The following is a 13780-nucleotide window of genomic DNA, read 5'->3' on the forward strand; positions in this document are numbered from 1 at the left end:
AGGCGGCTAGAGCTGACATTTTTAATTTGTCCTTAGGTGACCCCCAGAGTGATAGGGAGCCTTTTCACCACTGCCCATTAATTATGTGTTGCCATTATTTTTTAATAGACATAGTGGAAACTGTATGAGAAATAATTTCTGTTGTGTTTAACCTTTAATGTGGCTCTATTTTCTTCTCTTTTAATCATTTAATTTACTACCATGTATTGGGCATACGTTAACACCTAATTCAATTTGTGAACACAACTAAGATAACTAACTTATGTCCTAGTCTTGGACATAACCATCAAGTTTTCCAATCTTTTTGTCATGCTTTTATTTCCTTTTTGCTGGAATGGACCCCAATTCTTTTAGTATTTAGTTCCATGACACAGGTGTATCTTCAACATTGAAGTTCTGCCCAGCACAGCGTTAACCATTTATTTAATCAGGTCGGCCCCGCTGAGATTATTAAGTCCAGTCCAAGATGGCTGAGTCACAGTTTCCCACTGATAACAATCAAGTGAAGCAGCAGCAGTTTGAGGCCGCAGCAGAATACAGGCCTAGAGCAACGGATTCCTAATCAACTATACTGAAGCCTGAACACACAGACATGCATGGGTTCCTTAAATGCCACAATTACCTTAAGGCTGTTCAATGTAGATGTGACGTGAATGGGATAATGGAAGCTTTTGTATTCAACTCTGTAGTCTACACTTTAAAAATGTAAGTAACGCATCTTATCTGTGTGAATTTTGGATGGTATTTATATGAATTAAACAGTGTACCACATAATTTAGTTTTTAAATAATACCATCTTACTCTTAGGCTACATGCAGCAGTACCTTCCACTTAGAACCAAATCCATGTCTCTTTAATTATTCTTCTCAAATGGCTCATGTTAACTGCTGGATGCCTCATAGCTTTTTCTACTGCTAATCAAGGATAAGACTTTCTTTTTCAACTATAAATGGTTAATACCCACCATGGTGTTTGGTCTACTGGTCAATTAAAACCATTCCACTTGTTTGGAGGATTTTTGATAATTTGTCTTGGCTGTAGCTCATTAAAAGTGCTGTTATTAGGGGTCCTCTTGGTGTAGTGGTTAGAGCGCCCTCCAATAGAGGCTCAGTCCTCAGAAGCAGCAGACCACGGGTTCAAATCCCATGGCCATTCTCTGCATGTCATTCCCCTCTGTCTAATAAAAGCATAAAATACCAAAACATAATCTTTAAAAAAGGGGCTGTTATTATCTGGCACCAAGAAATAGACCCTGTCTGCTTGTGAAACATATGATTAAAGTTCATTTTATAAATTTTTAAAGCAGCGCATGGATTGGAACTAAATTACTTCTATCTCAGACCTCCTCAGCTCCTTTTATTATCTTTCAGGCCAAGTGTGATTTCTCAATCTCTTATTAGATCTTCCCTTTTCAATTGACATTTTGAAAGACTGCTTTAAGACCAATTTTTTCAGAACCACCGTAAATGTCATCTAACCAAATCATTATGACGCCTCAGGGAAATTGACTCTTCTATTCATGAGCTGTTATATGTACTGGTGTATACATTACTATAGAGAGGCTTTATAGACTTTTCTCCATTGTGTAACAGGAACCGTGAGGTGTTGGAGAACGTGCTAGCCGTCATACTGGCTGTCCTGGTGGCCTTCCTGGGTTCAGTGCTGCTGGTCCACGGCTTCTTCACTGACATCTGGGTTTTTCAGTTCTGCCTTGTCATCGCCAGTTGCCAGTATTCCTTACTAAAGGTGAATACTTTTCTGTGGGCAAAACACTAAAGCCCAAATTGCTCCCGATAGTTAGCTTGTGGTGGATGCTGCTATCGGTGTATGAATGTGTGTGTGAATGGGTAAATGTGTACAAAACAATGTAAAGTGCTTTGGGTTTCTGAAAAAACAGGGAAAGTGCTATACTGTAAGTGAAGTCCATTTACCATTTACCAATTACTTGAACTAACAGTATAACATTGTTAGACTTGCAGAGAAGCAATTCAATAATTTTTTTTCTTTTCTTTTTTAACTGGCTTACCGAAACACCTGATAGCATTTTATTAAAGTTGGATTTGAGTCGAATTCTCGCTGAGGCTCAAAAATGATTTAATGCCTCACTGACTCTGAGCTATTTTTTTTTTAATAATAAAGTAATACACGTTCTGCTACAGTGAATTCACCTGTGTCTTTCTTTTATCGGCAGAGTGTTCAACCAGACTCCTCTTCCCCTCGACACGTAAGTAATTATTGCAGATAAATCCTCTTCCGTCTCTTGACACTAGTCTGGGGCCATTAAAGTATCCGCAATTTGGGGAGTTTGGGGCTTAAACCTTAATGCTCATATTCTCAGAGGTGTCCAACAAAAAGATCAGGAGTGGAAAATGTAATAAAAAGTGTTTAAAAAAAATAGTGCTTCGACAACAGAAAAACCAAATGGCCTTCAGACTTTAACTTTTGAGGGTAGACAAATAGAGAAATTAATTTTCCTCTATCTATAAAATGAACTCTAGCTATTGTTCTGTTTTTAATGATGTTGCTTTTGCCCTGGACTGTGTTCTCCTCCCTCCCCTGCGTCAGTAGCTCTGCTCTGAAACAGCGTCTTTTATTAATGCCTCTACCCCCACTCCGCTGCAAGCGCAAGCTTTAAATAGCTGGCCAGAGTTTAGACCACAGCCCCCTGTCTCTCTCTCTCTCTCTATCTTACTCTCTCTCTCTCTTTCTATCTCTCTCTTTCTCTCTCTCTCTCTCTCTCTCTCTCAACTGTATCTCCCTATTCCTCTTCTTCCCCTCTTTCATTCGTCCCCTTTTTTCCTTCACCTCATCTCACCTCAAGGACTTCTCCTCCCCTGCCCTTCCCCTGTTGTAACTATGACGTCGTTGACGCATTTCAAGCAAAACCTGGAATATTTAATGTGATAGTTGGTATGTAAACTGTCAGTGGAAAAGCAGGGCAGACACCGTGCACACTGCAGTCTCCCTCAACATTCTTTTTTTTTCAATACTCTGAACCACAAAACTTTAAACTTTAAAGCACTTACATCAACAACTTTCCATGATCATTCTAAGCACTATTATGATGGTTAATATTGAAGCAATTGTTCATATGTTGTTATTTGTCTGATTTTTGATCGATTTTGTTCTTTAAAACATGCCAAACAAGCCTTTTTAAGACCTGTATATTATATAGTATTTTTTTGATTTTCAAAATTAAAAAAGACTGTTTCCAAATTAGTTCTTTAAAAACTTAAATAGATTTTAACACTGGCTATATCCAAAATCTAGAATTGTATTTTAGGAAAAGATTAGATTCGATTTAGATGCAAATTAAAGAGCTGACACTTTGACCAATCAGAGCGAGGCTCCGATTCTTTGTTCTTATTGGCTGTTGGGACTGTCCATTCACTTTGGTACGACTTTGTTGGTGTAGAAAGTGTCAGGGAGGGACCATAGGGGAGGGACCAAAGAGAACAAGAGGAGCGGTTGAGGTATTTGGATTCGAATCTCTATCCCAATTGCCATTTTCTCCCCAAATCCTCCACACCAGCTTTAACTCATAATTAGTTACTAATATAACTAAACATATTGCCAAAATTGTATATTTGTTCAAACCTTTCTGGAAAAAGCAATTGTTTTAATGTAAGTAATCAACTGAAAAGCAGGTTCAGCTCACAGCATCATGGGTTGAAACACTGCACACTATATTCTCCCTCTGCCTGTGAAACCTTAGTCTCGCTGCTATTTCTGTTTATACCTGTGTCACTGTCCCCGGGGCTCATATGACACTGATACCACTGAATTCAATCTTTCTTCAGAGATTCTATTTCTTATAATATTTTCTTATTACCGACTTGTGCAGTTGATTTTATTTAATGTGTTTTTTTTATCCACGGTGTATCACAAGGTCACACTTACTTAGTATTTTTAGTCTCCCTCATAGATGCAGTGTGATGCTCCAAACTTGAGCATCTTGTGATCTTAACAAGAAAAATTCATAATGAAGAAATGATATTTTCAAATCCCACTTTCCTCTTATGTAAAATAAATGTACAATGCAGCCTTTTCTGAAACACTGTGCCACAATGGGGGGAAAAGCCCTTGCTTCTATAATGACCCATTTATCTTCATCGCTGTCTCATTTCGCAGGGCCATAATCGTATCATAGCGTACAGCCGGCCTGTCTACTTCTGCCTGTGCTGTGGCCTCATTTGGCTGCTGCATTACGGCAGTCTGCGGAGCGCATCATCGCGCTTCACCCTCTATGGAGTGGCCCTCACAAGCTCCCTGGTACTCGCCTCCGCCAGGGACCTCGTCATTGGTAATGTGTACACAACCCCACCGCGGGCATTCATAGGAAATAATAATATATTCACATTCATATCATTTCTGTGTATGTCATTTTGCAAAATCAAAGTTTCAAATTGCAAATGTGCAATCACGGCAAAGCAATAAGATATTTAAAGGTCCACTATGTAACTTTTGGGTGTGTCGGATAAGTGAACATTTTCTAAGGTATATTCTCATAAGTGTATAAATAGACTTTACTCACAGGAAAATTCCTGGAACACTGTTTGGAGATAGAAAGCTTCCTGAAAAGTTACTGTTTCACTGTTGTTGTTTACAGCAGCAGGGCCCACGGTTTGATTTATAATCATATTCCAGTCTTACGGTTGGTTCCAGAACTTCCACGTGCCTCAAATTGATTTAGTTTTGATTTATGATGATAGAATTATTCAATACTGAGAAATGAGATGTAGAGTAAATATGTTTCTAAACTGCAGGTTCTAAAATTGTAAAAAAAAAAAAAAAAAAAAAAAAATCCCCCTCCCCTGAAACTGCATAGTACACCTTTGAGAACAAAAAAAATACCAGTGAGTTAAAAGTCACAGGGAACAGAAAGTTGCTCGATTCAGAACTGCAACTTTATAAAAAGAATCGTTTTTAGTAGAATTTTAAAGCAGCTGCGGTGAGATGAGGACAGAATTCCTGGAAAGCTGTTTGCAATAGCTGGCAGAGTTTTTCTGTAACCAAAGCTCACATTTTAGTGCTAGAGCTAGACCGTGAAGAGTAAAACCTTAAAATAAATCCCACAAAATTGACGGAAAAGCCCATTCAAAATGGTGTTACGTCATCCTCATTCCTATTTGTTCTTGTGTAAAGACTGGCTACAGCTTTCTGTATAAGTAGAACACAGGTATCACTCGGGTAGTTCCAGCTTATCAATTCTGGAAACTGAAAGAGATGAATAACTTTCTCCAAGTCAGAGAAAATCTTTTAAGATCAGTATCAGGTTGATAAAAACTTAATTACTTAACATTGTCATCACAAGTGGGATTAGTATTAAAGAATAATAATGTATTGCACTAGGCATAATGGAAGATACTACAGTAGGTTATGAAATGTATCATACTTGTATTCAGTTTGTCTGGAGATTTGTTGTACCACAATATCCGGGTATTCGGTATTAGGTAGGAAAATGATACATACGGACCTTAATTGCTTCCTCCACGATATAGACAATTTTAAAGGAATAGTTCAACATTTAAATTTTTTAGCGATTTGCCTCACTGACCGGCTAGCACACAGGAGCATGTAGTGATTAGTTTAGTTTAGCTTCTTGCTGCCAGCAGAGGCACGCTAATGCTCCCCTTAGCAACCGGCATTGGAGCTAAGTTAACCGGTTTACAGTTTACAGTTAAAGGGAAGGTTTCTGTTGCCTTATATTGAGCCGGTGAGTGAGGAAAAACGCAAAAAAAATGTAATGTTGAACTATTCCTTTAACTGACATTATTTTGAATTTTTTAAAAACATAAACTAATAATAACATGTCTGTCCCCTTGTGTCCCCCTGTAGTTTTCACCCTGTGTTTCCCCATCATCTTCTTCGTTGGTTTGCTGCCACAAGTCAACACGTTCGTCATGTACCTCTTTGAGCAGCTGGACATCCATGTGTTCGGGGGCAACGGTGAGTGACTTAATACACGCACCAGCTCTCTGCAGGGCGACTCTGACCTCTACAGAACGCACACTCTTGTCTTCATATATTATGTGATGGCAGCAGGCTTTCAGAGGAGGGCCAGAAGTGCTGATTTGCATTCTGCCTTGTCCTATTGCCTGTCAGGTTGACTGGTCTTATTACTGACACCCTCTCTGTGTTATCTCTGTGCAGCCACCACCAGCCTCCTGTCTGCCCTGTACAGCGTCCTGCGCAGTGTGGTCACTGTCGCTCTGCTGTACGGCTTCTGCTACGGAGCGCTAAAGGTGAGAGAAAGCCAACTGAGATGGATAAGATAAGATATAACCTTCATTGTCGTTGTACAGTCACCTATACAATGAAATTGGATAAAGATGCAAAGTGATTTACAAAAAAGACAGAAATACAATCTAAAATAAATTAACAAACATTATGTCTTCTTCAACCTCTACTTTACTTCATTCTAAGACCTCTACATTATAGATGCATTCAAAATGAATGTGTTTGAAGACCCCTACTTAAAGGTGCTCCAAATAACTTTCAGTTTGTGTTAAGTCTTGCACCCCCTTTGGACAAAAGCGGTAGTGTTTTTAATACGCAGGCTGTTGCTCCAGAGTGAGCGTACCCATGACAAAGGCATTAAGTAAAACTATATAAAAATAGCATTCTTTGCACTGATGGTCTCATTCGCTGTTACATGAATTAATTAATCATCAGAAAAATAAGACTGTTTCAAAAATATTTAATAGTTCCTTGTAGCACCTTTATCTTCCTTTAGTATTGCTGCTTTGATGATAAATGAGCAACCTGTTGCCAAGCCGAGAATACTCACTTTGTTTAGAGTAATACTGAGTGATAACAGCAGTTTTATTACCAAACATAACCTTTCTAGATTCTAGTTCTGGATTAATGTAGGCCTATAGAATAATAAAATGATAATATTAAAAATACTAATTGTATTAAAACCTTGTCGTTCTCTGTGTCTGCAGGAGACGTGGGAGCCCCATCACATCCCTGTGTTGTTCTCTGTGTTCTGTGGCCTGTTGGTGGCAGTGTCCTACCACCTGAGCCGGCAGAGCAGTGACCCCTCTGTCCTCATGTGAGTTTAACCATGTACTCACACCACACCTACCCTCCACAGTCTTAGAGTATTTGCAGTATCCAAGTCGGTCCAGAAAGACTAAATATCATACTGCCATTGAAATATTTAGCTTGGCATGTGGTGAACTTTGTCACATAAGCAGAAAAATCTATTTGAAAGGTTTTTTTTTCCATCACCTACCCCGTCCCGGCCCATGTCTGAAAGACATAAATCCATATAAAGAAACAATCTATGACTTATCTACTCATACATATGCTTTGGATTATATTTTTTATTGCAGCATTTCAGGCATTTCCCTCTAAGATAAATCAACCTCAGGAGATTTGTGGTATTTATCAAAGCCAGCAGCTAATCATTTTAACTTTTTTTTCTAGATCGCTGATACAGTCCAAACTGTTGCCAAGTTTAAAAGACAAGAACCCTGAGGACCCTCTGTCAGAGGTACAGGACCCTCTACCGGAGAAGCTCAAGGCGTCAGTGGTGAGTTGACCTTCATGGTTTATCTAAAATAAAGCCAGAAATGGTGCATTTTACTGGAGCATATCTAGAATATATCCAGTGTACAATTTATAAAAGAAGAAAAAAAAAGTGTCTAACCCCTTCCTCAATGTGTTTTTATTGAATGCACAGAATGAGCGACTGCAGTCCGACCTGATCGTCTGTGTGGTCATTGCTGTCCTTTACTTCGCCATCCACGTCAGCACAGTGTTCATTGCACTGCAGGTACAGTCAATATGTTGTTACAGTTTTAAAGGCTGATGAAACCCGGTGCTCTGGTTTATTGATAAGTCATGACAAAGAAGAACAAGAAAAAAAAAAAAACAATGGGCTGTCTGCCACTTTGGGGTAGGGATGAGTTACTATGGAGTCCCAGAGTGACCGGGCAACAAAAACGATAATTTAGTAGTAAAACTTGGCCTCAATGTATTTTTTTCTCTCTATGGCCATTCCAGGGCTCTCTTAATTAATGTAAGAGTGGCTTCGTCTATTTACTAAAATTCAAAATCAAGCCCCGAACACCAAGCATTCAGATGACCCGTGCTTCGTTAAAAAAAGACTCCGTAGTTCCATGTTTTCTTTTAGGTCATTTACTGAACTTCTTGTCACTATAAACAAACACGTACAAAAAAATCAAACAATGATATACGAATAAGCACGGTCAAAAACAAATATGCTCTCCAGGATGCGAGGCTTCAATTGAAGAACTAATTAAACAAGCACATAGTAAGTTATACATATAAATGGCAAGCCAGGGCTGACAACATGCCACTATATCGACCAACCAGAAGCTGAGGTACATTACATTACATACTAATTAAGTTTTGTACAAGTGAAATAACAAAAATCAAAACAAAATATTTTCTATTAATGGCTCTTACAATTACATTTGGTTACATTCTTGGTCTGTTTTTCACAAATGGTGGTCCTTTGCATGCAGACAGAAACTCATCGTGTATAAGTGTTAATATGTCTTCTGTATCCCTTCAGCCTTTCCTTAGTTACGTGCTGTATGCGTTGCTGGGGACGGTGGGGCTGCTCACACACTACCTGCTGCCTCAGGTCCGGAAGCAGCTGCCCTGGTTCTGCTTCTCTCACCCGCTGCTCAAAACCAAGGAGTACTATCAGTTTGAAGTCAGGGGTAAGTAGTACGCGCAGGAACACACACACACAGTGTCCAGTGGGGTAGTGGGTAGAGCTTGACTCATACCACGTAGGCTCATTCCTTGTCGCAGTGGTCACAAGTTTGAATCTGACCCGTGGACCTTTACTGCATGTCATCTCCCTCTCTCTTCCTCTCTCTCCCCATTTCCACTCCATCTCCATCTGATCTTGAGCTGCCCAATAAATAAGGAAGGAAAGGAAGGAAGGATAGAAAGGAAAACTAATAAATATAGAACTAAATACTTTTTCTTTATAATAGTTATGTCCTCTCTCCAATCTCATAATAGACTAGACTAGACCAGATGGATGAATGATAACTAACTTTCTCTCTCTCTCTTCCCCCCCCCCTTTCAGATGCGGCTCATGTGATGTGGTTTGAGAAGCTCCATGTGTGGCTGCTGTTTGTGGAGAAGAACGTCCTCTACCCTCTGGTCATCCTCAACGAGCTGAGCGGCAGCGCCAGGGAGCTCGCCAGTCCAAAGAGACTAGACACAGAGTGAGAACCCATACTACCTTACCTACCATACCTGTTTCTACTATTGCATTATCTCACCATTTATTAACTAAATAGGATGTTTAACACCAGCATGCTTCACTACGCTTTTATTGGATTGTTACATCATTTGTTTAATCGGCCTTTATGCTAAGCTAAGCTAACAGGCTGCTGGCTCCAGCTTTATATTCACCATTCAGACCATTAAAGTGGTGTTGATCTTTTCTTATGCCATGGCTGGACAAAAAACGAAGTATTTCCCAAAATGTGAATCTGTTCCTTTTGAATTGACCAGTAGCTTATAACCACTAAAAAAATATATTAACAATATATTCACATGGGTTAAACATGATTTTAGTGTTATAACACCTGCAAACTCTATGCTTTTAGACCTGCAACACACTGATGTTATTTCAATCTGTCTTCCAGGGTGGGTGCTCTGATGATCACGGTGGCGGGCCTGAAGCTGCTTCGTTCGTCCTACAGCAGTCCCACCTACCAGTACGTGACCATCCTCTTCACCGTCCTCTTCTTCACCTTCGACTATCGCCACCTGTCTGAGACGCTGCTGCTAGACCTATTCGTCATGTCCATTGTTTTCAGCAAGGTGAGAGAAATACACAAGTAATTGTAGGACTTGCACTGCAAACAAATGTCAATGTGTGTATACACAGCCTAGGCTGTTTAAACGGGCATGTTGTTAGCTACAGTGGTCCCCTTTTGTTTACCTACCCTTTGTTTACATACCAGTTTACAGAGATTTTTTTTTCAGGGCACGCACACAGTATGGATGGAAAATGATTTAGTCAACAAGCGTTCTCAAGATTCGCTGACTCCACCATTTAATGGCATCTAAAATAAAGTTAAAGGTTTTATGTGTTATATACACTAAAGTTGTTTTGTTCATGTTCAATTTCTTTGTGTTTTACAGATGTGGGAACTCTTTTACAAGCTGCACTTTGTCTACACTTACATCGCCCCCTGGCAGATCACATGGGGCTCAGCCTTCCACGCCTTTGCTCAGCCCTTCGCCGTGCCTCGTATCCTTTCACTGCTGCCTTTTAGTCAACACACACACACACACACACACACACACACACACACACACACACACACACACACACACACACACACACTCCATGTGTGCCAATGTGGTCTCATTTATAGAAACTGGAGATCAGTGTTGGCAAACTTTTAGTATTTTTTCTCACTATAATCAGCGTGTTCTTGCACATGCTACGTACAGCAACTCAAACATATTTTCCAGTAGATCCTTGACTTTAGCCCCTACCAGACTCTGCCATGCTGTTTGTCCAGGCCTTGGTGTCAGCCATCTTCTCCACTCCCCTCAACCCGTTCCTGGGCAGTGCCATCTTCATCACCTCCTACGTCCGTCCTGTCAAGTTCTGGGAGAGGGACTACAAGTAGGAAAACCTTATTTTTTTAATACTTTTTAAATCTAATTCTGTTGCTTCTGAATTTGATTGAGTTGGTTTTCAATCATCTCTGTTCACAGCACCAAAAGAGTGGATCACTCCAACACTCGGCTGGCCTCTCAGCTGGACAGAAATCCAGGTGAGGGCGTAACATTCTGTTTTACTTTTTATTCTGGCAATGGATCTAGATCTAATAGACGTGTTCAGTGCTTTGTAACAGGAGTTTCAGTTGAACTCCCCTAATTTATTTGTATGATTTTTTTCCCCTCTCCAGGCTCCGATGACAACAATCTGAACTCCATCTTCTACGAGCACCTGACGCGCTCTCTGCAGCACAGCCTGTGTGGAGACCTGGTCCTGGGCCGCTGGGGGAACTTCAGCACAGGAGACTGCTTCATCCTGGCCTCAGACTACCTCAACGCTCTGGTGCACCTCATCGAGATCGGCAACGGCCTGGTCACCTTCCAGCTGCGAGGGCTGGAGTTCAGAGGTGAGAAGGCGGTAACAAAATGTGTCAGGAGTTTGGCTAGAATTGAGTGGACTCAACCTCAGGGTCGGCGGTTCGATCCCCCGTCTCCCCGCCACATGTTGAAGTGTCCATGGGCAAGACTCTGAATCCCAAATTGCTCCCGATAGTCAGCCTGCTATCAGTGTATGAATGTGTGTGTGTGAAGGGCAACGTGGGAATGGGAACAGGTCTCCCTTGAAAAAGAGTCTACGGTGTCAATGGGATTTATCTGTATAAATTAAGGTTTAAAAAAAAGAATAAAAAAATTAAAAAAATAAATTGCATGTGTAACTCAAGTAATAAACGAGTGACTTTTCCCAGGAGTTTGAGCCAACTTCCTCGTTCATTGAGAATTAATGACTCGGATTGATAACCAGTTGGCCTACTTTTCCATGTGTGGCCTGAGCATTCCAGTACAATAGCACTGTTGGTGCTTTATCTTCCTGTTAAACATACCTGTGGGTGCTTTATCAGCGCGACTTACAGTTTTCTACTTTACAAACGATACCTGCTGAAACAACACACTGTAAACTATTTACAGCAATGGAGACACTCTTCACACTCTAACTTTTCAGCCATCATTGTTGTAAATTTGAAAAAAATATATAAAATATTTTATCAAATCAGTTTTAATTACTGTATGTAGCCAGTTTGCCTCATTGGGCTTTACAATCTGTATAGAAATACAACCCATTCTATATCTTTCTGTGTGTCAACATTGATATTAAAGTTGATAAATGTAAGATGGTTCAGTCGGAAATCATCAATCATTAACCATAGTTCTGGTACACTCTCCTGAAATAACCCAGGGTCTCCTTAGTAAGGTTAGTTCTGACTTTAAGTTGCGTGTCATATTCTATCCATATAAATCTCTTGTATTCTCTCCATAGGAACGTACTGCCAGCAGCGTGAAGTGGAGGCTATCACGGAGGGCGTGGAGGAAGACGAGGGCTGCTGCTGCTGTGAGCCGGGCCACCTCCCTCACATCCTGTCCTTTAACGCCACCTTCGGCCAGCGCTGGCTGGCCTGGGAGGTGCTGGTCACCAAGTATGTTCTGGAGGGATACAGCATCACAGACAACAGCGCCGCCTCCATGCTGCAGGTGTTCGATCTACGGCGAATTCTGACCACCTACTACGTCAAGGTTAGTGTCTAATGTAGCTGGGCTGTTATAAAAAATAAAGTGCGATTCTTTAAAAAATAAAGTGCGATTCTACTATTAGAAAAATTAGGGCTGGTTATTGGCAAGGACTTCGCAATATGATACGCATCCAATATGGCTGGGTGGTGTTAATGTATGAAATCGCAAAATTGAGTAAAAACTATTTAATTCAAATTCCAAAACCCGGCAATTGGAGGCAACTATAGGAGCAGTGGTTCTGTTTAACAACTTGTTTAAAACTTGACGTATTTATCGATTCATGGGGCTTGCCGATACAAATATCACTAAAAAATTTTTTTTTTAGCACAGCATTATTCTAAATGCATCATCCCTTTCCTCGTTCTTAGGGTATCATCTACTACGTGATCGCGTCACCCAAACTGGAGGAGTGGCTGGCCAACGAGACCATGAAAGACGGGCTGCGAGCGTGCGGAGAGAGGAACTACGTGGACCTGGATCCCACCTTCAATCCCAACATCGACGAGGACTATGACCATCGACTGGCAGGCATCTCCAGGGACAGCTTCTGTGGAGTCTACCTGGGCTGGATCCAGTACTGCAGCTCTCGGAGGGCAAAGGTAATGCTGGATTATCAGTCCCTGGGTGACAACATTAACGCAGTGAATCATACCTTTTGTGTCTGAATATGATACTTATTATAAGTGTAAGGCACACATATAAAGTTCAGCTTAATATGAGTTGTATGATTTTAAATCATACATTCAAATGTTTTGTCCAGTTTTGATGAAAATTGTGTAGGGATAATTTTTGTGTTCTCGCAAAAGTAAAACTTAAAGGTGCATTATGTAACTTTGGGTGCATCAGAGAAGTGAACATTTCTGAGGGGACCAGTCTGCTGTGCTGATGGTGCTTTACCCAAGCTAACCGGTGCTAACTTGGTTCATAAAGCAAAACTGATAGCTGTACACAGCAGACAACAGACACATAGGCTATTCACAGAACTTATGGGAGCAAACTGTGACTATTATGTTTTCATCCATCTTAATTTCCTCTGTCCGTCGTCCCGAAGTGAGTGACGTCGGGAGGAGCTCAACGCTGATCGGCTATCGCGGCGCGGCCGGCGGCAACAAAAAGTTCAATATTTTCAACTTCTGCGCCTGCCCATTCGCGCTACTCCGCGCGAAATACATTGACTTTGTATGTAAACATTCCTAATAATGTTAAGATTTGTAGTAAAAACATTTTTGTCGCCCTGGTCTGTGCTTTGTTGTAGCCTCTGGACAGTGAGAAAGACTCGTCTCTAGTGATGCTCTGCTTCGGCCTGTGTGTGCTGGGGAGGAGAGCTCTGGGAACAGCAGCGCATCACATGTCCAGGTTAGTGAGTTATCTTCATTATGATATAAGGTAATGTTATGTTTAATGCTTGAAGAATGGAGAGAGTTGACTGTTGAAATCAAAACAAGCAGACTAGAAACTGAATCTCCTGCTACATTAATGT

The 13780-nt window shown here is 40.7% G+C and overlaps 1 protein-coding gene across 1 annotated transcript in view; it reads left to right on the forward strand.

Annotated features, from left to right (window-relative positions):
- Positions 1-13780, forward strand: part of pcnx1 (pecanex 1) — a 37750-nt gene that overhangs the window by 19767 nt on the left and 4203 nt on the right. The window contains exons 12-29 of the mRNA XM_080042033.1: positions 1593-1746; positions 2192-2224; positions 4132-4303; positions 5839-5949; positions 6154-6245; positions 6948-7057; positions 7435-7540; positions 7691-7783; positions 8549-8699; positions 9077-9218; positions 9645-9822; positions 10147-10255; positions 10510-10639; positions 10732-10790; positions 10926-11141; positions 12050-12303; positions 12669-12899; positions 13556-13656. Coding sequence (XP_079898159.1) covers positions 1593-1746; positions 2192-2224; positions 4132-4303; positions 5839-5949; positions 6154-6245; positions 6948-7057; positions 7435-7540; positions 7691-7783; positions 8549-8699; positions 9077-9218; positions 9645-9822; positions 10147-10255; positions 10510-10639; positions 10732-10790; positions 10926-11141; positions 12050-12303; positions 12669-12899; positions 13556-13656 — 2442 coding nt within the window. The remainder of the gene's footprint in view (positions 1-1592; positions 1747-2191; positions 2225-4131; positions 4304-5838; positions 5950-6153; positions 6246-6947; positions 7058-7434; positions 7541-7690; positions 7784-8548; positions 8700-9076; positions 9219-9644; positions 9823-10146; positions 10256-10509; positions 10640-10731; positions 10791-10925; positions 11142-12049; positions 12304-12668; positions 12900-13555; positions 13657-13780) is intronic.

The sequence above is a fragment of the Ammodytes marinus genome, assembly GCF_949987685.1.
Source record: "Ammodytes marinus genome assembly, chromosome: 15".
In the NCBI taxonomy this organism is placed as follows: Eukaryota; Metazoa; Chordata; class Actinopteri; order Uranoscopiformes; family Ammodytidae; genus Ammodytes; species Ammodytes marinus.